General features: G+C 37.3%; 1 protein-coding gene across 2 annotated transcripts; it reads left to right on the forward strand.

Annotated features, from left to right (window-relative positions):
• The first annotated feature begins 3,557 nt into the window (after positions 1-3,557).
• On the forward strand, positions 3,558-25,083 carry LOC130920774 (long-chain fatty acid transport protein 1-like). Of its 2 annotated transcripts, XM_057844226.1 has the most exons (14): positions 3,558-3,661; positions 3,740-3,917; positions 4,006-4,144; positions 8,409-8,664; positions 8,744-8,911; positions 12,253-12,322; positions 12,476-12,567; positions 12,631-12,740; positions 12,817-13,026; positions 13,105-13,231; positions 13,362-13,499; positions 19,352-19,516; positions 21,889-22,035; positions 22,121-25,078. In XM_057844226.1, exons 2-14 carry the CDS (start codon positions 3,748-3,750, stop codon positions 22,276-22,278), a joined length of 1,950 nt encoding a protein of 649 aa, XP_057700209.1. In that variant the 5' UTR covers positions 3,558-3,661; positions 3,740-3,747; the 3' UTR covers positions 22,279-25,078. The 2 variants fall into 2 exon arrangements, with proteins under 2 accessions (XP_057700209.1, XP_057700210.1); XM_057844227.1 differs by lacking the exons at positions 3,558-3,661; positions 3,740-3,917 and adding an exon at positions 8,202-8,270 and having other exon boundaries at positions 4,106-4,144; positions 22,121-25,083.

Here is a 25,083-nt window from a genome sequence, read left to right on the forward strand (position 1 = left end):
TTGTTGTTAACACTTGTGTATATAAATCTGATGTTGGTAGATTGTTTTCTTATTGGAGATGAAATGTATGTGTGGCAGCTTAGCATTTTTGTTTACATAGCGTTTTGACAGTTGCCGTCATATTTTCGGAATCAAAGCACCGTGTATCGGAACAGGATTCTGGCCTTGAATCTTCTACCGGAACTGCGTTCTGGCCCTGTATCTTATACCTGAACTGCGTTCCTGACCGTTCTGGCCCACTTTCACCCCTGCATGTCCCCCAAACTTCCCTGCTACCATTGATGCTTATGAAGGGTGCATCCATTGACGGCCTTGGACGTCCAAATTTCCCATTCATTTCTAATGGCATTTAATTTGCTTAATGCCATTGACGGGCATGTTTGTCCATTCTATTGATAGGCCTGGGCAGGGCTAAGATCTGTATAGGACACAGGAAAGACCCAGAGTAATTTCTCCAGAAATTGCAGTTTGTAGTTATCTGTCATTGTTGTAATTTGAATTGTATGTTTCAAAGTACTATTGGTATAGAACAGAATATTATCATACGTGCTATCTGTATTAGTGATATTCAGGAGTAAACATTCGTACTGGCATCAACTGAAAAAAGTAGCAATGAGCATCCCTAATATTCATTGTAACAACAAATTACTACTTCTGCTAATAACATTGTATCAAACAGTTTATATTGATTTCTGTCAAATAATTGAAAAAGGTTGATTCAGCGTACGTTGAGTTACATTTTCCCTGCACTTAAAGCGGAAGTTGAGAATTTTTGACATTAGGCTTGATCTTTGAGTTAGCGGGGGTTTAATTACTTGGTGGAGTTGATTTCAACAAATACCGTGCATTTTGTTAGTTATTTAATAATTTCAGGGCTCCGGAGTGGCTAAGCAGCGCGAGTCAATTGTTCCTTCCTAGCATGCCAATAAAAAAGTGATATTAACAGATCAAACATGGTCAAATTAATTCAAAATGTAGATCATTATTCAAAATAACCATGCGGCCAAAACAATGTCACACCAAACTGCTGTAATTAATTTATTTCTGTGGGACTACTTTTGAAAATGCGTATTGCGACCACAATAGAGAGGAGCGCTTCGGCCACCCGTCCTCATACTGCATTCAAGGAAGGTGGGAAGTAGGACTACGGTGTAGACTGCCTTCTTTAGATTTACTATTGATGGTCTGATTTTCGCCGTCTGATTGAAGCAACTCGTACTTTTTTTCCTGACTTCGCGACTAGGGCCCCCCAGTTCGTGTGGCGTCCTAATTATATTTTTCTTGGTCGACGGTTGGAAAACTCTGACCTCCCACCTTCCTTGAATGCAGCATCAGTCTGGAGTCTTGAGTGAAGAACAGCGAAGTAGTGAAACGTTCATTTAGAGGCTGTGGAAACAGACAGAAGAAATGGGCAAATGAGAGTTTCCACATATTCCCTATGAAGAACGAGGAATAATAAACAACTGTGGATACTTGCTGCTGGCTACTACATTAACACATCGGTGGAAGAAATATCATTCTGCTCTGCAGCCTGTTACCTGTAGAGCTGCTGGATTACAAATGTTGCTGTTCATACTACAGTTATTGACATGCAATGGTAAATTTTAATAACTTTATCCCGAAATCATAGCCAAAACTATTGATTGCATGGGTCATCAGTGAATTTCATGCGTGCAGATGTTGTTTTTATTAGCATGGTAGGACGGGATCATTGAATCGTGCTAGCTTAGCCACTCCAGAGCCCTTACAACTAATAAATAACTAACTCACTGCACAGAATTTGTTGAAATCAACTCTACCGATTAATTAAATTCCCACTAACTTGAAGTTTAAGCCTAGCCCCTACAAATTATTTAATATCTACTGTAATTTTCTGCCATACATTGCCGGTCTGTGAAAAAAATAGCCCATATCACACCGGTCCGTGTTGCAAAAAAGATTGGGGACCACTGGGCTATAGTACAGTATAATAATAATAATTACAGTTCGTATAAATAAAGTTGTGCTGAGAAAAAAAAAAAAAAAAAAAGCAGACATTGTAAGCGGTTACTCACAATGTTACTCATTCTATACTTTTTTTTTCTTGTACTTGAGTAAATTTTTCGGACGACTACTTTTACTTGCGTAATACTGTTTAGAAGTTACACTACTCTTACTTGAGTAAACTGTCATGTACGAGACGGAGGACCCAGTTGCGTATCGCTGACACAGGACTTTATTGATGTTGACAGGCAAAGAAAACAATCAGGTCAAGTTGTAATGGATAGTTGACATGCTAGCGTATGCTGGAACGCTGACGATCTGACACTGGATGTTGTCTGCTCGAGGCTTTTATAGTTTTCTCAGTTATTCTTTATGACATAATAAATGACTTTGTGATGCATGAGTATGGAGCGACATAATAAAGGGTCTTGTGATATATGAGTGTGAAACAATATGATGAAACATTACTAGCTGATGAAACATTACTAGCTGAAATATTACACATGCAAGAAGATGAGACATTAATGGCAGAAACATTAATACATTAATGGCTGAAACATTAATACATTAATGGCAGAAACATTAATACGTGACAGTAAACGGTAACACTTTATAATAACTATCCGTTTTACTAGTTAATAGATCATTAGTAAACTGTTGATAAATGATTTATTGTTGATTTGTGAAGTATTTGTTAACAGTTTGTTAAGCATTTACAGGGTGTTGTTAACCTGAAACACAGTTTGTGTAGAAACGTTTCAAGTTTTTGTGTGTAACGTTTGGCATTTCTATCTTTTCAGGTTAAGAGATGCCGTTCACTTCAAAATAAAAGGCATTTTGATAAGGCATTTTGCAGGCAGCACTTATGTTGCACATTTATGAAAATCTGTCATAACCCAACAAATATTTGTACTTTTCTTTGTATATTTAACCAATAAAACTTATGACCTTCAACAAAAGTGTATATAGTTTTATTAAGATCCATCAACTAGCATGGGCATTTAGAATGGGGTCAACCATATTGGAACACCTTATAAATGCTTAACAAACTGTTAACAAATACTTCACAAATCAACAATAAATAATTTATTCACAGTTTACTAATGATCTATTAACTAGTAAAACGGATAGTTATTATGAAGTGTTACCAGTAAACTTTTTGGCTACTCTACAGTCTTATGTCATTAAATTTCATTTCATTCACTTATTCATAATACACACAAAGCAATGAAAATCATGATATTTGGTACCTGGTATACCTCCATATACAATAAATTATTAAATTGTCACATAGTAGTAATGTAGTAATAATAAAATATTCTGTTCTTTAGAACAACTTCCAAGACAAGGTTGAGTATTTACTCTTATTTCATTACCATCACCATAATCTCTTCTTTACTGAATTTCGATGTCAAACAAGACCTTAATACTGTATATTTCGCTTCACTTCTATGCGAACAAAAAAGAATGGCAGACATCGTTCTGCTCTGAAGGCAATGAATCACATTAAGGGCAGAGCAGCAGTGACGTAGGAGTTGTTGCTCCAACCTGCTTTTCCCTTAGCCTTCTCATTAGACAGTTTGAATCACACAAGTGAACTGCAAACATCTGACGGCAAAACCTTTCTGTAGAACCTCTCAGAGTTGGTTCGTCACTTTGCTTTCCACGACTCCAACAGGTGGGCATCCTTTCACAACTTAATGATAATCTGTGTATGCGTGTGCTACTGTGTAAGTGACAACTTCTGCCCCAGCAGACACAATCATGCATCATATAAGTGCGGTTTTTGGTTGCCTTGTTGTGTTGGGGGCTGTACTGTTGCTGCCCGTGACATGCCTCAGCACCATTTTGACTGTGAGTGGGATCTACATAGCCTGGAGGAAGCCTTGGAAGTTCATGCACGTGGCTCTAAACACTATCAAAAGAGACATCATGTAATGGAATTTAATTATAATGATTTTTACTTTCACATCCTTATCTTATCATATCTCATTTCCTTTCTCACTTTTCTTGTGATTTTAGATGTCTGATTGTCATACTGCGAGTCAGGTTTGCGATGTACCAAAATACCAGAAAAAAGAGAACCATACCAGACTTGTTTGCAAAGACGGTCGCAGAGCACCCAGACAAACCAGCTCTAATCCATGAGCCCACTGGAGAGGTGAACACACTAATGATTACTGTACAAAAATCACCGTCTGTGTACCATACTCATAGCTCACAACTTAGTAAAGTGCTATAGTGACTTCCCAAGGGTGCGGTACTAGTATTGTTTTTTCAAAACACAATATTTGCAAATACATATGGCGGAAAACACTCAGGGCACTTGAAATTCCGCTGTGAGACCCCCAATTTTGCCAAATTTCAAAATTGTCCTATATGCATGTGTGATACATCATTGGAAAGCTTAGAATCTCAATTTTCTGGGGGAAGAAAATTTTGAACAGAAGGGCATTTAAAATATATATATATATATATATATATATATATATATATATATATATATATATATATATATATATATATATATATATATGTTTTTTAAACAGCAAACTCTAACTGGAGGTGAGAGCATGAGAAAACATATTTAAAGACGCCATGATTTAACAAGATATTATCGCGTACATGGAGTTTTTGGATCGAAAAAGGGTAAGGGTAAGTACGCGATAATATCTTGTTAAAATCATGGCGTCTTTAAATATGTTTTCTCATGCTCTCACCTCCAGTTAGAGTTTGCTCTGATATCACTGAGTGTCAAGACGCAGCTGTGAATGGCCACAGCCGGATTTTTGGGGAATTTTATGGATGAAATACGGTAATATAACAAGGGTCGCGATGCAGAAATCAAAGACATCAAGGAGTGGTTCAGATTTTCTTTTTCATTTATTTACCATTTTAAAAGTTTTTTTTTGTATTTTTTCTTCCAATTTTTCTTTGTTTGGATCGATTATTATTCATCTAAAATTTCAGGGAAAATGCGACAGTAACAACAACAACAAAAAATACAATTAAGCGATAGTTACCAGGTAGATGTCCGTGACTTATTTACAGACACTATTTTTTTCATTGTGACATAATTTGTTTAAAAGTTTAAAATATGCGAGTGAATAATTCTTTAAAGTCATTTTTTTTTGTTTAACTAAATATTAGACATCAATTAATGATTCTAAGCTAAAAATGACATTTCGAATAATAAATATTACCAACCTTCTTTTTATGGCGTGGTTGAAACAAAAGCGGTTGCGGGTGTCTGTAAACGGGGATCTCCAGGGTAAAATGGACAAACTAAAAATAGTTTGGGGGCTTAATGCGCCATGAAATTGCTATGGCAGCATATAAGACATATTGTTCTATTAATAAACAACAGTTCTTTTGGCTTAAAATACAGCAGTTTATTGTAAAGAGGGGTGCAAGAGCAGAAATGGCTTTTTCAGCCTTGTCTGTGTTTTTCGCCATACATATATATAAATTAAATTGCTGCATACTGATAATGTTTTATTCCTACCATCTTACAGAAAATTGTTGAACGTTATTATGATAAATCAATAATATAATATAATTAGGGCTGTCAAACAATTAAAATTTTTAATTGAGTTAATTACAGCTTACAAATTAGTTAATCGCAATTAATCACCATTATTCGCAATTCAAACCATCTATAAAATATGCCATATTTTTCTGTAAATTATTGTTGGAATGGAAAGATAGGACACATGATGGATATATATATTCAACATGCGGTACATAAGGACTGTATTTGTTTATTATAACAATAAATCAACAAGATGGCATTAACATTATTAACATTCTGTTAAAGCGATCCATGGATAGAAAGACTTGTAGTTCTTAAAAGATAAATGTTAGTACAAGTTAGAGAAATTTTATATTAAAACCCCTCTTAATGTTTTCGTTTTAATAAAATTTGTAAAATTTTCAATCAAAAAATAAACTAGTAGCCTGCCATTGTTGATGTCAATAATTACTTACACAATGCTCATGGGTGCTGAAGCCTATAAAATCAGTCGCACCCAAGCGCCAGCAGAGGGCAGCAAAACTCCGCAAAACACAATTAACAAGTGGGGTTTTCACTGTACTGTCATTTAAATCTGTCTGAGCGTGGCATGTGCGTTAATTGCGTCAAATATTTTAACGTGATTAATTTAAAAAATTAATTACCTTCCGTTAACGCGATAATTTTGACAGACCTAAATATAATATAATATAATATAATATAATATAATATAATATAATATAATATAATATAATATAATATAATATAATATAATATAATATGGCGGCACGGTGGCTTAGTCGTTAGCACATCTGCCTCACAGTTCTGAGATCAAGGGTTCAATCCCGGGCTTCGGCCTTCCTGTGTGGAGTTTGCATGTTCTCCCAGTGCCTGCGTGGGTTTCCTCCGGGAACTCCGGTTTCCTCCCACATCCCAAAAACATGCATGGTAGGCTGATTGAACATTCTAAATTGTCCGTAGGTATGAGTGTGTGCGTGAATGCTTGTATGTCTCCTTGTGCGCTGCAATTGGCTGGCAACCAGTTCAGGGTGTCCCCTGCCTACTGCCCGTAGTTGGCTGGGATAGGCTCCAGCACCTCCGCGACCCTCGTGAGGAAAAGCGGCATGGAAAATAAATGAATGAATGAATAATATAATATAATATAATATAATATAATATAATATAATATAATATAATATAATATAATATAATATAATATAATATAATATAATATAATATAATATATACTGTTGTCAAGGTTTTAGTTCAAACACTGTTTATAAAGTAGCTGTAACTTTGACAGCATACAGACCTAATATAAAGTAAATACAGGATATTTTTTGACAGCACTGATACATATAGTGTACCCAAAATTAGTGTGTATGGTATGAACATTTATTGTTGTGTTTCACAGTATTTGCACTGTTCTTGATGTCAAACGGAGGTGTGGCGCATTTAGCGAACGGTCCTTTAAATGTTGGTGTGTGACATCGTTGACACGTGATGAAATGTCTGTGCGTGTCACGTGATCAAATGTCCGTGCGTGTCACATGATCGTCTTGTCACATTTGAAAAGGCAAATGCCGCGATCGTTCAGCACGCGAAGTAGTGAGCCTTGACCCGGTGTACAGCCAACAGGTTATTACCTGCTGCCACGACTACCACTATTGCTACTATGGCTGATCCTGTTCCTGCCTGTCATTTTATACTGCAAAAAGCAAAATAAAGAGGAAAAGAGGAAAAGTGGAAAAGTGTGCTGAGTAATTCCCTATACACCGTGGTCAACCCCTTTCCGTGGGGAAAACGGAACATTTATGCTTTCAAAGTTAAAGTTTTACCTTTAAATTTTAGAATTAACGCTTTAGTTTTAACTACAGTTGATAAAAACGTTTAAATTTGCATCGGACAATACAAATGTCGGAATTTCATGATCAGCTTTGGTCTTAAGTGTCTGTTACTTTCAAAGTGGATGTAGAAGCCTTATAAGCATAAAGGCAGAGTAATAGCAGTTTTGCTCATTGACAGATTTCAGATCAGGTATCTGTACCAATGATGCTTTGAATTTGTTATGTGAGCAAACCATTTGCATTCATGTTGCAAGAATTAAAAGAACAATAGATCATTGAAAAATAATAAATTGTAAACTGTCATTAGATAAAACAGCTGCGGTACTAAAAAATAAATAGTCACTAAAATATCTAAAAAAGTAATAGAATACAAAAATCTGCAAAAGCCCAGCAAAATGCATCTTGGGAATTGTCGTTGCATTGGCATGTCCTATGATTGCCTGCCTGTATTTTTAATGCTTTGGCCCCCCCCTTTTTGGTGTAACTACTGTAAATGTGATTTAATCGTGAATAATTCCTTTTATTTAATTATGGAAATTTTGGCTCATTTCAATCTATATTATTTATATGGGACATTTATTTTCTTTAACTTCAGTTATAGAGTTGTTCTCTTATTTTTCACAGAATCTTTATTTTATTTGAAAAACCTGGAAGTTTTTACATTTATCATCATTAAAGCATCTGGTAGGGCATCACAATACAATTAGCCATAACATGTAAAGTGCACGACCGCATATATCGGTATCAGATTTCTGGAGTTGGAAAATACCGGGACATAGTTTATCGGTTAAAAGTCATTATTGGACAACTCTTGTTTTGACAGTAAATTCAAGGTAATTTGAACAAATTTCTCATTTCAGAAGTCTGTTTCAAACTATTAATTCCTTGAAACAGCCAAAACCCAAGAAGAGGCTGTCAATTTCAAAAAGGTTGGCGATCCCATATTAAAACAACTGTTCCATTTATAACACATCGGCTGCCATTAAACAGCTTCACAGCCTAAAATCAGGTATAATTTGATCATTTTTCACTTCCTATCACTGATTGATTATTTTTTTTCTTCACAGGTCTGGACTTTCAAGGAACTGCAAGACCAGAGCCATGCTGTGGCTCACTGGGCCATGGCACAAGGGTGGGCAGAGGGTGACGTCGTGGCATTGTACATGGAAAGTAGTCTTTCCTTGACAGCACTGTGGTTGGGTCTCGCTATGGTGGGAGTAGAGGCGGCACTCATCAACTATAACCTACGTCTGAAATCCCTTCAGCACTGTGTTAGTGTTTCTGGGGCCCGTGCGCTAGTTTTTGGGAGTGAGCTAACAGAAGGTAGGAAAGTAGAATACAGACGGGTGTAAATTATAAGAATATGAGGCAGAAATTATAATGGTTTTGGCTTTTGTTTCAGCTGTGTTTGTGGTGAGAGGGTCTCTAAACTGTGACGTGGATGTATTTTTCACTGGTGTAAACGGCGATGAGGAGAAGCTTTGCTGTCTCAAAGCTCAGAATTTGGATAATATGCTGGCAGGTACACACAAGCACAAACCAAGCTACAAACTCACCAAGACATTTAACGGTGAGTCTCCTGCGGTGTTTGTCGGTATGTGTCAAGTTAAGGGTACCATTGTGTTGTCATATTATTACATATCATGCATGTCATAGAGTTGGAATTGCAACACCTTCATTTTGCAAAGCAAGTTTTTGCACGTAGAGAACACAAAGCTCACGTACACGTGTGAAACATATTTTTTAACTTTACAAGAGATTTTGATGTTATTTTTTCCTCAAATTTCTCCATTAAGTTACTTATGTTACAGATTTTCTCCTCATATTTTCTGTACATTCTCATTGCTAATCACTGCTTGTCCTGTATTTTGACCCTTTCCTCACACAACATTCCAAACATTATAGTACTTGTCAAGTCTTTGCTTGCATCGCCTGTCAGAAACAGTAAGGGTAGGTATTGACACAAGAGACAAACCACTAAAGGAATGGTGGGGGAGGTCTGCTTGCAGACTCTTTTGGTAGAAGTTGGAAAACATTTTGGGAAATTTGTGCAAATTGAAATGCACTGTGTGTAAACAAAACCTAAATTATTTATGGTCATAAAATTATTATATCACCACTCTCATCAATTTTGATAAATATATGAAAAAAATAGACTATTGATAGAGTAATAATTTAATAAAACGTACAGTGTGAATTAGGGTTGTTCCAATCATGTTTTTTTTGCTCCCGATCCGATTGTTTTAGTTTGAGTATCTGCCGATCCCGATATTTGCCGATCCGATTGCTTTTTTTTTGCTCCCGATTCAATTCCAATCATTTCCGATAATTTTTCCCGATCATATACATTTTGGCAATGCATTAAGAAAAAAATGAATAAAACTCGAACGAATATATACATTCAATATACAGTACATAAGTACTGTATTTGTTTATTATGACAATAAATCCTCAAGATGGCATTTACATTATTAACATTCTTTCTGTGAGAGGGATCCACGGATAGAAAGACTTGTAATTCTTAAAGGATAAATGTGACTTTGTATATTGTGACTAAATATTGCCATCTAGTGTATTTGTTGAGCTTTCAGTAAATGATACTGTAGCCATTTAACTGTTCTGCCCAAAGGCATTATGGGAAGTGCAACCATGACTGTGCATAGTGGTACCAATTGATAAACCTTCTCTGCGTTGGGAAATAACATAGGGTGTTAAGAAAAAGATCAATTACTATCTTTCTTCCCCACATTGCTTCCCACGATATTTCTAATTGTAGAGAGAGGGATTTTAAGGCTTTAGCCAATTAAAAAAAAGGCTCCAAAGGCTGCCAAAATTTACTGTACTCATTTTACGGTAAGGTTAGGTAAAATGGCGCCATTACAGATTGAACGCGACAATTTGTGAGTGGGTCGTGCAGCGCATGCGTTAATTGCGTTAAATATTTAAACGTGATAGATTAAAAAAAAAAATTAATTAATTACCGCCGTTAACGGGATAAATTTGATAACCCTACCTTAAGCCTAAACTAAAGACTCTGGATGAGTGTAACATATGTCTGTAACGTTAAATACAATTAGAAAACGATTTAATTAAAATATATATATATATTAAAAAAAGGCATCTCCGATAGCTTTTTGCCGTTTCCGATACTTTGAAAATGACGTGATCGGACCCGATCGGCATCTATAGTGTGAATACTTCTTAAATTATTGATGCGGAACAGACACTCAATGTTCTAATACAGGGTTACCCCCCCCCCCCCCCCCCACACACACACACACACACAAATAAAACAGGCGCCAAATTTGGATTGGCATCATTTGTTGATTTATTATTATTTTTTTAATTAAAACAAAACTTTAATAATAACTACTGTATTTTTTTTTTTTTTGCAGAATATTATACATCAAATTTAAAAAAGTGTTTTTAGCTCCTGTTTATTTTTATTCCGGGGGGAAAAAATGGGGGCTGTTTTTTGTTTTTTTTGTCACCCTGTACCAACAAACCAGTTAATAAATCATGACACAGCACAAACTTATGGTGCAGAAATAAAACTACAGTGATCCCTCGCTACTTTGCGCTTTAAACTTCGCACCCTCTGCTCATTGCAGATTTTTTTTCAATTAAAAATAAATAAATAAATAAATGCAGTATTTTATAGAGCTGTCCCGATCCGATCATGTAGTCTCTCATTCTCGCACCTGCTGCTTTTCTTGGTCAGGGAGTGCACTGGAGTTGCTTATTAAAGTGAACGATGATTGACAGACAGTTAAGGCTTGATTTTGCAAGAAACGCTTGTAAGCTGAAACTTCAAAGAGCCGCATGTGTCAACATCGTTTAACTTGATTATCAGTTGCTGTGGCACCTCATTGTGTGTAAGTGAGCAGCTTGAACGGATTTGAATGGGCTCACTCACTGAGGCATTTAATGAAGACAAGCTTTTTTCTACTTTATTAAAAATGGATTGGGCGTTTAATTTTTTTCTTGTTTAAAATTAATTTGGTGGGAGAGTATCATGTTTAAAACTTATACCCATATTTATTACATTTGAAGTTCTTAAAAAACATTTATCAAAATATAGTACAGTGATCCCTTGCTATTTCGCGTTTCAAACTTTGGGCCCTCAGTTCAAGTCAGATTTTTTTTCAATTAAAAAAAAATCGCATAGTTTCACCGTCTCTCCCTCCTTCTCTCTGCTCTTTGTTGTTCAAGCAATGCATTGGAGTTGCTTATTCAAGTTAATGATGATCAGCATCAAAGCGCTGCATGCGTCAATCACCGTTTAACTTGTTAAACAGTTGCTGTGGCAACTCATTGTGAGGAGATGAAGCGGAGTTGAGTGGACTCACTCAATGAAGCATTTAATAAAGACAAGCTTTTTTATACTTCATTCTTGTTTAAAAATAATTCAGTGGGAGAGTAACATGTTTGAAACTTATAATTATTACATTTGAAGTGCTTGAAAAACATTTATTAAAATATACATACACATAAGTTTATTTTAAATTATGTTATAGTGGAAAAGAGTGAAAAAACATGTCTTATAAATTTTATTTTTTTGGGGGGGTAGGGGGCGCTACTTCGTCGTTTTTCGCTTTTTGCAGTGGGTTCTGGTCCCCATTAACCATGAAAAATGAGGGATCACTGTAACTATTAATGGAAAATAGAAACTGATGAGGTGATAAACAAGCGGCAATTACTACTACTCAATAAGCCACTAACAAAGGCAAATGTGAATAACGTTTTTAGTTTTTCATAAGAAAAAAAAAAATTAAAAATATGCAAAACTGTTAAATATCAAGTTAATAAATGGCCTACGTTGCGCTAACATGATGTAGGATTTATAAAATCGACTTTCATTTGATTAATTGAGTGATTTAATTCTTCCCTCTTCCCTTTAACTGCATGAAGAGAGACTTTTCTACATTTATACCTCTGGTACAACAGGAATGCCAAAAGCAGCTGTGGTGGTGCACAGTCGGTGAGTTGACGAGAGCGTTGACAAGAAGAAGTTTGTTACATTTTTTTGTGGTTGAATGGTCGTTGCATCAGTGATTATTTGATGCTACAAAAATTAAATATTTGTGGTCATGTTTGAATCAACTTCTAACAACAATTTTCCTTCCTACAATAGGTATTACCGCATTGCTGCATTTGGCTATCATGCTTTTGCTTTACGGCGTGATGATGTCGTCTATAACTGTCTTCCACTATATCATTCTGCAGGTAAGTGCATTTACAATTTTTTGTTCGACAAGACACTGAGCATAATATCGGTCTATCTTTCAGGAACTATCATGGGTGTAGGTCAATGTTTGCTCTTTGGTTTGACTGTTGTGATCAGAAGTAAATTCTCAGCCAGCAGATTCTGGGATGATTGTGTTAAACACAACTGCACAGTAAGTACTCGACGTGATTTCTTAATTCATTTATGACAGTAGACTACCAGTTTCAAAAGCTTGTACGTCTGTACAGGTGATTCAATATATCGGAGAGATTTGTCGATACCTGTTAGCCCAACCAGTTCACTCTTCTGAGAGACGCCACCGGGTCCGTGTCGCCATTGGTAATGGCCTTCGTCCATCTGTTTGGGAGGAGTTTGTTCGGCGATTCAAAATAAAACATGTCGGGGAATTTTATGGTGCCACAGAATGCAACTGCAGCCTCATCAACATTGACGGAAAGGTGCATTTCTGCGCTTTTACTCTTGCTACTTCATCTTTCTTCATTTGTCATTGTGTTTTTTTACTTTTTCCTGTTCAGGTGGGTGCATGTGGCTTCAGTAGTCGCATCCTGCCAAGCTTTTATCCCATCAGGTTGGTCAGGGTGCAGGAAGACAGTAGAGAACTGCTCAGAGACATGCAGGGACTCTGTATACCTTGTCAGCCTGGTAACATTTGTTACTTTTATTACACGACGTGCTATACCTGGGCTGAAAAGGATGAAAAATTTAATGTTATAATCTTTATTTGTATATTTTAAGGGTCGTATCACTTTCCTCTTATTTCTCCTGACTCCAGGTGAACCAGGGATGCTAGTAGGCCACATCAACGAAAAGGACCCGCTCAGAAGATTTGATGGCTATGCTGATAAGGATTCCACCCAACAGAAAATAGCACACAATGTCTTTAAGATGGGGGACTCGGCCTACGTCTCAGGTGTGATCTAGTTTCTCATTTGCAGTCAAATAAATCAGACACATGTACAGACAAGCAGACATGAATAACAGTGTGCGATAAGTAGTGTTGTCATGATCAACCAACTAATCGGCAACAATTTTGAGTTTAGAGACATTGTTAAACTAAAAATTGTTCAAATCATATTTTCAGCCTCTTCATAGTTAATATTCTCTTGTTTATTTCATTTTCAAATTGCATTGTTTTTAAACATTTTTTTAATGTTGTGATTTTAAGTGTTAATTTAAAATGATGCGCCTGTGCACGTCTATTCGTGTCCCAGTGGCAGCAGCGCTGTTGCACCAAGCCAAACCTCTGCCAAGTCTTCCCTTGGCAAAAACACATTTCTAACCCACTTAGGACTTGCTACAAAGAGTAAACAATCAATTTGCTGTTTTTACGTTTCTGGTGTTACTTTTTGTTCGTCCTTGTACATGCACGTGCGCCATACATGCGCCTAACATAGGCCGCAGTTACACTTCAGGCCTGAGGTGACAGTCACGAAAAGTGACAAACTCCATATAGCACCTTCAATAGGAGCCAAAAAAAAGGAAAAAACACTGGTTGAGATGGAGTTTTTTTTTCTTTCTGTCCGTTCGTTTGTAGGAAACAAAAATGATGTACAGTGATCCATCACTACTTCGCGCTTCAAACTTCGCGCCCTCAGCCCATCGCATATTTTTTTTACAATTCAAAATAAATAAATACTGATGAGCCGTCCCAAACCGATCACGTAGTCTCACTCTCCCTCCTGCTGCTCTTTGTTGGTCAGGCAGAGCAGTGGAGTAGCTTATTAAAGTTAACGATGATTGACAGGCGTTAGTGTTTGATCTTGCCACAGATGCCTGGAAGCCAAGGCTTCAAAGTGCCGCTTGCGTCAATCATCGTTTAACTTGTCAAACAGTTGCTGTGGCAACTCATTGTGTGTAAGTGAGCAGCTTGAGCGGATTTGAGTGGACTCACTTAATGAGCATTTAATTAAGACAAGCATTTTTCTACTTTATTCTCGTTTTAAAAAATAATTCGGTGCGACAATAACATGTTAAAATGTTCAAACTTTTCAAATTACATTTGAAGTGCTTAAACCCATTTATTTACAGTGCCCTCCATAATCAATGGCACCCCAGAAAAAGATGTGTTTTTTAGCTTCTAATAATCTTGTTTGTTGCCAAAAAGCTCAATCTTGGTCTCATCTGACCAAAGCACACTGTCCCAGTTGAAGCCTGGGACCGTGTGTACTTTTGTGTGAGACCAAGATTGAGCTTTTTTGCAACAAACACTCTAAGTGGGTCTGGCGTGCCACGAAAGATGCGCATGCTGAAAAGCACCTCATACCCACTGTGAAGTATGGGGGTGGGTCAGTGATGCTGTGGGGCTGTTTCGCTTCCAAAGGCCCTGGGAACCTTGTTAGGGTGCATGGCATCATGAATGCTTTGAAATACCAGGACATTTTAAATCAAAATCTGTTGCCCTCTGCCCGAAAGCTGAAGATGGGTCGTCACTGGGTCTTTCAGAAAGACAATGACCCTAAACATATGGCCAAATCTACACAGAAATTGTTCACCGGACACAAACTCAAGCTCTTCCCATGCCCATCTCAGTCCCCAGACCTTGTTTTGTTGGCAAAAGTGGGTTGTATAAAGTATTAACACCAGGGGTGCTAATAATTGTGACACACATTATTTGATGTCAAATAATTTTTTCTTTATGTTGGATTTTTTCCCCACTGAATGAATGCACTTGTATTGAAGGTTGGATTTTTCTCTTTTTTTCCCCCCATAAGATCCCATATTATTTGAATTTTAAAAAATTATTAGAGGCTAAAAAACATATCTTTTTCAGGGGTGCCAATAATTATGGGGGGCACTGTAAATATTTATGTACATAAAAGTTTTGTTGTTTTAAATTATACTGTGGGGGGGAAAATGTGGAAAAATATGTCTTATACAGTGCTGGCCAAAAGTATTGGCACCCCTGCGATTCTGTCAGATAATGCTCAATTTCTCCCAGAAAATGATTGCAATGTGACTATTTTCTGATTTCAGTAGTCCTCGATCACAGCAGATGATTATCTTTGTAATTAATGAAACTTTGATACTTTCACGCTTCCTGTGGAAATACAGTAGTTACACAATATTCAGCGTCCCAACTTTTTTTCAATGTCTACAGTAGTTGTTGGCTCCAATGCATATTTCCAGTTAAAATATGAAATATTATATGCATATACTGTAATTTTCAGACTATAAGCTGCTACTCCACACCATCCCCGCCCCCCGTTTTTGAATCATGTATCTTTTAGTCCCGTGTGGCTTATATATGGCTTTTTCAATGCGAATGAGCTCCATGCTTTTTGTGTAATTATCCCACAATGCAATGTGGGACCCTGCAGCTTATAGTCCAGTGTGGTTTATAGTATGTTAGGGTGACCATATTTTGATTTCCAAAAAAGAGGACACTCAGCCCGGCCTCAAGATACTTGAATTTTACTCGAAGTTCACTCAAAGATGCCTATATCACTTTAATATATTTAAAGTGTGCCCCCTCACTCTGGATGGAAAAATGCAGTTTGAAAAAAAAAAAAATAATAATGACTCATATATATATATATATATATACAGTGCCTTGCAAAAGTATTCGGCCCCCTTGAACCATGCAACCTTTCGCCACATTTCAGGCTTCAAACATAAAGATATAAAATTTTAATTTTTTGTCAAGAATCAACAACAAGTGGGACACAATCGTGAAGTGGAACAAAATTTATTGGATAATTTAAACTTTTTTAACAAATAAAAAACTGAAAAGTGGGGCGTGCAATATTATTTGGCCCCCTTGCGTTAATACTTTGTAGCACCACCTTTTGCTCCAGTTACAGCTGCAAGTCGCATGGGGTATGTTTCTATCACTTTTGCACATCGAGAGACTGACATTCTTGCCCATTCTTCCTTGCTAAACAGCTCGAGCTCAGTGAGGTTGGATGGAGAGTGTTTGTGAACAGCAGTCTTCAGCTCTTTCCACAGATTCTCGATTGGATTCAGGTCTGGACTTTGACTTGGCCATTCTAACACCTGGATACGTTTATTTTTGAACCATTCCATTGTAGATTTGGCTTTATGTTTTGGATCATTGTCCTGTTGGAAGATAAATCTCCGTCCCAGTCTCAGGTCTTGTGCAGATACCAACAGGTTTTCTTCCAGAATGTTCCTGTATTTGGCTGCATCCATCTTCCCGTCAATTTTAACCATCTTCCCTGTCCCTGCTGAAGAAAAGCAGGCCCAAACCATGATGCTGCCACTACCATGTTTGACAGTGGGGATGGTGTGTTCAGGGTGATGAGCTGTGTTGCTTTTACGCCAAACATATCGTTTTGCATTGTGGCCAAAAAGTTCAATTTTGGTTTCATCTGACTAGAGCACCTTCTTCCACATGTTTGGTGTGTCTCCCAGGTGGCTTGCGGCAAACTTTAAACGAGACTTTTTATGGATATCTTTGAGAAATGGCTTTCTTCTTGCCACTCTTCCAAACAGGCCAGATTTTTGCAGTGTATGACTGATTGTTGTCCTATGGACAGACTCTCCCACCTCAGCTGTAGATCTCTGCAGTTCATCCAGAGTGATCATGGGCCTCTTGGCTGCATCTCTGATCAGTTTTCTCCTTGTTTGAGAAGAAAGTTTGGAAGGACGGCCGGGTCTTGGTAGATTTGCAGTGGTCTGATGCTCCTTCCATTTCAATATGATGGCTTGCACAGTGCTCCTTGAGATGTTTAAAGCTTGGGAAATGTTTTTGTATCCAAATCCGGCTTTAAACTTCTCCACAACAGTATCTCGGACCTGCCTGGTGTGTTCCTTGGTTTTCATAATGCTCTCTGTACTTTAAACAGAACCCTGAGACTATCACAGAGCAGGTGCATTTATACGGAGACTTGATTACACACAGGTGGATTCTATTTATCATCATCGGTCATTTAGGACAACATTGGATCATTCAGAGATCCTCACTGAACTTCTGGAGAGAGTTTGCTGCACTGAAAGTAAAGGGGCCGAATAATATTGCACGCCCCACTTTTCAGTTTTTTATTTGTTAAAAAAGTTTAAATTATCCAATAAATGTTGTTCCACTTCACGATTGTGTCCCACTTGTTGTTGATTCTTGACAAAAAAATTGAATTTCATATCTTTATGTTTGAAGCCTGAAATGTGGCGAAAGGTTGCAAGATTCAAGGGGGCCGAATACTTTTGCAAGGCACTGTATATATATATATATATATATATATATATATATATATATATATATGTGTGTGTGTGTATATATATATATACTTATAATATACTGTATAATGCAGACCCATAGAAATGTAGTCCAGTCAATATACATACACACAGTAGGCTATGTGCCAACTAAACATTTTTATAAATTACTATCACGACAATTGTCCTTGACAAATTGTTATTCCCATTCAATTGATATTCTCATTCAATGTTCTGGATTGCACACAAACAAAAACCGAAATAAACTGACAAACTATTCAACCAGCATGTTTCCAAACGTAGCAGTTCAAAACTACGTTTCCCATGATGCCTACCGCGGTTTAGCTTACTGATAGCTAGCTGAGGCAAAGATCAAACTTTGCTATAAAAGTTTACAATCATCGGCAGCGCAACGATGCGACTCCAAACGAAATTTTACAGTCAAAGCTCCGACAGAAGTCAAAAGTTGCCATTATATTCGTATTTATCATAAAAAAACTTAACTGGGCAGGCGTTGTGGCCAAATCGTCAACCCAGTAGATGGCGGTAATGCCTCATGATAGGGGTAAACTGCCAACAAAAACAAGAAGAACTACTCCTTCCCTCCCTTCTAGTAGGAGCCATGTCAACTGCTGCCACCTAGCGGCCGGGGGGATTCTCTTCAAATTGGTCCCGTGAAAAATCATAAAAAACGGACATTTTTATGAATTTATAAAACCCGCCCGGACCACGAGGATACTACGTGAAAGTAGGACTTGTCCGGGCAAAAGAGGACGTTTGGTCACCCTATAGTATGTGAACAAACATAGTTTTGTTGTCAAATTAGCTGGGCGCGGCTTATAGTGAGCTACGCCTAAAAGTCCAAAAATTATGATATACAGTATATAATATACGAGCTGATTAGTTGACTAATCACCCAAAAAACTGATCGGTGCATGATAACAATTAATGACACCCCTAGTGACAACCGACAGTAAAAACATGTCCTAAGTTTTTTCCACCTTCCATCCACATCATACTGCATCTGTGTACTGTATCTATCGGTGATAGATGACTAAGGGAGCAGAGATGTTTTCCTAACATCAGCTTTCATCTAAATTCCCTGTTGTTAGCTAGTTCCCATTATTTCTACTAATCGCCCCAAAGGTTTTGGATGATGTTAAAGGTGAAGGTTCTCAAGTCCTCCCCCCCAGCAAACCCATGCATGCTTTTATTACGGATGCTTTCTGTAACGGGAACAGAAATGGATCGCTCCCAAACTGTTTGAAGTACGCATTTGTCAAAAACGGGTCAAGCCAACCCCTAATTGCTTATTAAATTAGTCAAAAGGGTTGTCAAAATGATTTAGATTTTACTGTGCACATAACCACAATGCTTGTTGGTATTTTATAAGGTAGCGGCACCTGAAGGACTGAGCCTGATTTGACTTGTAAAGAACTAATCACTTGGCACTTAGAATGTAAAAATATGTCCAATAAAAAAAATGTGTGTTTTATTTTGTGTCGTTGATGGCAGTCATAAAGATAAAATAATCTGCTACTATTCTATTATACTTTTCTTTCTAAATTATGTCCTCTTGTCTTCACTCAGGTGACGTATTGGTGATGGATGATGATGGCTACATGTACTTCAGGGACCGCTGCGGCGACACCTTTCGCTGGCGAGGCGAGAATGTTTCCACCACAGAGGTTGAGGGAATCCTCAGTGGCCTGCTGGGACACACTGATGTTGCCGTCTACGGAGTTTCTGTTCCAGGTAGAGTGGCGTAATTCAACAACACTAAAAATAACAACAAGCAGTATGGTCCGGCGTTTGTGTAATGTGGTGTAATACAACCAAACGGCAGATATTAAAAAATACTTTCCTAAGAGATGCAGCTGTAATGTAGTAATATTAAAAGGACACCATAAAGGGGTTAATGCGCTGTAGCTTTTCCATCACCGTGTATAGTTTTGTGGCGAGCGAGAATGAGAGACACTTTTTGTGTTTCACACTTGCTTCTCTTGTGCCCCATACACCGCATGACCCCAAGGGACAGCGTCTTTATTAAACAAAAAACACCAGAACATAATAATGGCAACCACCACTCTCAGTCATGATTGCCACCCATGGACCATTGCGGGCGCAACACATAATAAAAGAAGTCGCTATAGTCTGAATATCCAGTCGAAATGAATTCCTTAGTAATATGGAAAATTGTATATATATATATATATATATATATATATATTCTTTTAAATCCAGTGTCTTTTTGTGGGGTACTCAACGCCACCACACATCAACACAGCACATTTATATTTGTACTGGGGCTGTCAAACGATTAAAATTTTTAATCGAGTTAATCACAGCTTTAAAATTATTTACGGTAATCGTAATTAATCGCGATTTAAACCATCTATAAAATATGCCATATTTCTCTGTAAATTATTGTTGGGATGGAAAGATAAGACACAAGATGGATATATACATTCAACATACTGTACATATGTACTGTATTGTTTATTATAACAATAAATCAACAAGATGGCATTAACATTATTAACATACTGTTAAAGCGATCCATGGATAGAAAGACTAATTCTTTAAAGATAAATGTTAGGAAAAGTTATAGAAATTTTGTATTAAAACCCCTCTTAATGTTTTCGTTCTAATAAAATTTGTAAAATTTTCAATAAAAAAATAAACTAGTAGCTCGTCAATGTTGATGTCAATAATTACACAATGCTCATGGTGCTGAAACTCATAAAATCAGTCGCACCCAAGCGCCAGCAGAGGGCGACAAAACACCAAAAAACTCAAGTAACAAGTTTACATGACAATGTGCTGTCATTTTAATCTGTTTGAGCGGGGCATGTGCGTTAAATGCGTCAAATATTTTAACGTGATTAATTTAAAAAATTAATTACCGCCGTTAACGCGATAATTTTGACAGCCCTAATTTGTACATGAAACTGTAAAGTTTGAAAGCCAACTGGGTCATTGCAATTGCAAGAGACATGTCTTTTGCCCAAAAGACAGCGCTGTCGACTCAACAATCAGGGATTTTCTATGCAAAATTTGGAGTTTTCGAATTAATTTTCCACACTAAATGGTGGCCCGTCTAAGAACTGTGTAAAATTTCGACAAAATCCACCCAGATGTTTCGGAGTCCATATGGAACAAACTCACACACAGACACAGACAAAGTTCCATTTATATATACCGTAATTTTCACACTATAGGCCGCTCCTTTTTATGAATTTCTTCTAATCCTGCTGTTATAGTCCACTGCAGCTTATTTGTTGATTCATTTGGGTTAATGGGTAACACTTTATTTGAAAGTAGCGTCAAAAGACTACCATAAGACAGTCATGATTATGATATGACATTACCATAGGTTTTAATGACTGCTTTTGACAGATGTCGTGAAGTGTCATCCGGCAAATTATGTCACTAACTCCATTTATGTCCAGGTCAGATCTTTTACATCCATTCAAAAGTGAGATAATTTGCCAGATGATACAAAATGACATCTATCATAAGCATTTATTAATGCTCATGGCAGTGTCATGTCATAATTATGATGGTCTTATGACAGTCTGATGGCGTCACTGTCAAATATAGTGTTACCAAATTAGCAATTAATGAAACAACACGACCAGTAACTGAAGAAATAATTAGCACAGATCATGAATTTCGATTTGTTAGTTACATCTGTAGTGTTGCATGCTAGGAGGCATGTTGGACGACAACAGTGTTGACAGCAGGTGGCAGAAGAGGTTGACTGTCTCCCCCAAGAGAACAGTGATGCTAAATGAAGCTTCTTAAAGCAATGAAGCTTTGCAGCCGATTGGTTCAAAGCTTTATGGTGGTTCATTTGGTCTCCTGACAGTCTTATGATGCTGCCGTCAAATAAAGTGTTACCGGTTGATATCTTTTGATCTAAATATCCCATAATACAGTGAGGAAAGCTGCGGCTTATATTTCAGTGCGGCTTATCTTTGAACAAACGATGTTTTCATGTCAAATTTGGTGGGATATGACTTAAAGTCAGGTGCGCCTTATAGTGCGAAAATTACAGTAAGTACAGATATACATATAGATGCAATGGGATATGCAGTACATCTCACCACAACGTATGTCTACAGGTGTGGAGGGAAGCGCTTGCATGGCAGCAATTGCACACTCTGAAGGCCATTTTGACCTTCACGCCTTCTTATCTGCAGTCCAAAAAGCCCTCGCTCCATACGCTCGGCCGCTCTTCCTACGACTCCTGCCAGCTATAGACACGACAGGTGAGACAAGCACACAGACACACACACACTAACTTGAGGGTTGAAAAAAAAAATCTCACAACTTTGTTTTTCCTTCTTCTACAAGGCACATTTAAGATTCAGAAGATGCGCCTGCAGAAGGAAGGGTTTAAGTCACAAAATTCAAGTGAAAAGATCTATTTTCTTAACAGTCCTGTTGGCTGTTATGAAGCTGTCACTGATGAGCTATATGAGTCTATCATTGAGGGACGTGTGCGTCTATGAGACTGTAAGGATAGACATTGTTAATAAGAGCAATGAAGTGCTTTAAGGGTAATGCAAAACTATTCCGTCTATGAGAGGTGACCATGCTTATAAATTTTTAGAGCGAGTTTGGTAATAAAAGATCCATACATTAAACAACCGACTTTTGTGGTTATTTATAGCTATTCATTATCTGTATTCATTTGCTCTGCGTATACAACACATTATCTGAGTCATTGTTTTAGCCACACTAGCACCATCTAGTGAGCAAGAGGAAAATTACTACAAAACTAGGGAGTTGTTCTTTCATTCTAGTTTTCTAAACAGTTTTATGCCGTGTCTGTGAAAAATGTTACAATTCATGGATGTATTTACTGAGTTAACTCATAGTTTACCTCAAACTCTTAAATTAGGAAAGGGTAAAGGTTCAGTTTCCCACCAAACCCATCAAATTGTGCTTGGATGGAATTTTTTCATATAGTAATAGAGAATAACTTCACCCAATTGCTTCTCAATATGTATATGTATAATTTTATTTCCTATTTCGATTGTCTTTGTTTTTTTTTACGTTCTATTGATTTTAACGTGATTTTTATGATATTCATGTGATGTAAAGCACTTTGAATTGCCTTGTGTTGAATTGTGCTATATAAATAAATTTGCCTTGCCTTGCCTTGCCTCAAAAAGCTGTAGGAATCCATTTCAATTATAGTCCACATTTGTAAGGAGCGCTCACACAGTGAATCTTTTTAGCCCCTCTTTATGAATTAACTATTGATTTATGCAAAACCATCTGTTTGCAATATGCACTGACTGTAAAGAGGGGAGAATCGGGCAAGCTGTGGTCTTTAGAAATATTTCTGATGAAATGCTCTGCAATGGTCATAAGAGAGCTCCTTTTGTGTGCACACTTGGGATGTGTGCACCCACTTGATGACTAGTACAACTGTATTTCCTCTGTGTTAATTCTCATGATAGCCTATGTGCTCATTTTTAGACAACAGAACACGTAATATGATTTCAGGATCTGTCCTGGTGTGCAATGGTACACATAAGGGTGCATTTTGGACCAAAGCAGGTTTATTTCAGGAGACAGAATTTCTATTCGTGTGTTTATACTTTCATCATAGTTGATTGAACGAATGTGGCATACAGTGGGGCAAATAAGTATTTAGTCAACCACTAATTGTGCAAGTTCTCCCACTTTAAAATATTACAGAGGCCTGTAATTGTCAACATGGGTAAACCTCAACCATGAGAGACAGAACGTGGGGGGAAAAAAACTGAAAATCACATTGTTTGATTTTTAAAGAATTTATTTGCAAATCATGGTGGAAAAAAGTATTTGGTCACCTACAAACAAGCAAGATTTTGGTCAATACCAAAAGTTCATCTCAATACTTTGTTATGTACCCTTTGTTGGCAATAACGGAGGCCAAACGTTTTCTGTAACTCTTCACAAGCTTTTCACACACTGTTGCTGGTATTTTGGCCCATTCCTCCATGCAGATCTCCTCTAGAGCAGTGATGTTTTGGGGCTGTCGTTGGGCAACACGGACTTTCAACTCCCTCCTCACCCCATGGCATCAAAATGATAACAAGAACGGGGAGCAAAAATCCCAAAACCACAGAGGGGGACCTAGTGAATGACCTACAGAGAGTGGGGACCACAGTAACACAATGCGCCGCCAGGGACTCAAATCCTGCACTGCCAGAAGTCTACCCTGCTGAAGAAAGTACACGTCCAGGCCGGTCTGCGGTTCACTAGAGAGCATTTGGATGATCCAGAAGAGGACTGGGAGAATGTGTTATGGTTAGATGAAAACAAAATAGAACTTTTTGGTAGAAACACAGGTTCTCTTGTTTGGAGGAAAAAGAATACTGAATTGCACCATACCCACTGTGAAGCATGTGGGTGGAAACATCATGCTTTGGGGCTGTTTTTCTGCAAAGGGACCAGGACGACTGATCTGTGTAAAGGAAAGAATGAATGGGGACATGTATCGAGAGATTTTGAGTGAAAATCTCCTTCCATCAGCAAGGGCATTGAAGATGAGACGTGGCTGGGTCTTTCAGCATGACAATGATCCCAAACACACAGCCAGGACAACAACGGAGTGACTTCGTAAGAAGCATTTCAAGGTCTCGGAGTGGCCTCGCCAGTCTACAGATCTCAACCCCATAGAAAATCTGTGGAGAGAGTTGAAAGTCCGTGTTAGTTAATTAAGTCAATTAGTGGTTGACTAAATACTTATTTGCCCCACTGTATTCATTTCCTTATGATAAAAAAAAAAAGTCAACGTTTGCCCGATCTTCAAAATATATTCCATTTCACTCTGCATAATATATGTCATATGTACTTATTTTGTCCAAATGTATGTTACCTATATCTTTATTATTTAAAAAAAAGAAAAAAGAAAAAAAAAAGAAAATGTTTACATTACCTTCAATTTTAATATACATCCTATGTTCTTAAGTAGTTAAAATTGAGATTTGGCATTTAGTATGTGAGGAAATGAGGGAAAATAAAAATTAGGAGATGGAGGTTGGGTTATTGCTGTTTTTGTTAACTTTTATTTTGCAAATCATTGAAAAAAATACAATTTTGATTGAAAATCAGTTTTTGTATGTGTTATAGAAATAACTGCTAAAACAGTTTTGTTTGCATTTCAGTAGTTTAAGAGGTTTCAGCCCCCCCTCAAATGAAAGAAAAAAAATAAAATAAAATTTCTGGCTCCGTGGCGACCTTCACATTGGGGAGTTCCAGCAAGAAATTCTAGCCACTTTCACCCCTGGGTATGATGCTCTCAGTGCATTCGCTTTTGT

Source organism: Corythoichthys intestinalis, chromosome 8, assembly GCF_030265065.1.
Source record: "Corythoichthys intestinalis isolate RoL2023-P3 chromosome 8, ASM3026506v1, whole genome shotgun sequence".
Lineage (NCBI taxonomy): Eukaryota > Metazoa > Chordata > Actinopteri > Syngnathiformes > Syngnathidae > Corythoichthys > Corythoichthys intestinalis.

Coding starts and splice junctions, on each gene's coding strand:
- LOC130920774 (XM_057844226.1), top strand. CDS start 3,748: ATGCATCATATAAGTGCGGTTTTTGGTTGCCTTGTTGTGTTGGGGGCT. Junction 12,568..12,630: donor TCCACTATATCATTCTGCAG/GTAAGTGCATTT, acceptor TCTATCTTTCAG/GAACTATCATGGGTGTAGGT. Junction 13,500..19,351: donor GGACTCGGCCTACGTCTCAG/GTGTGATCTAGT, acceptor GTCTTCACTCAG/GTGACGTATTGGTGATGGAT.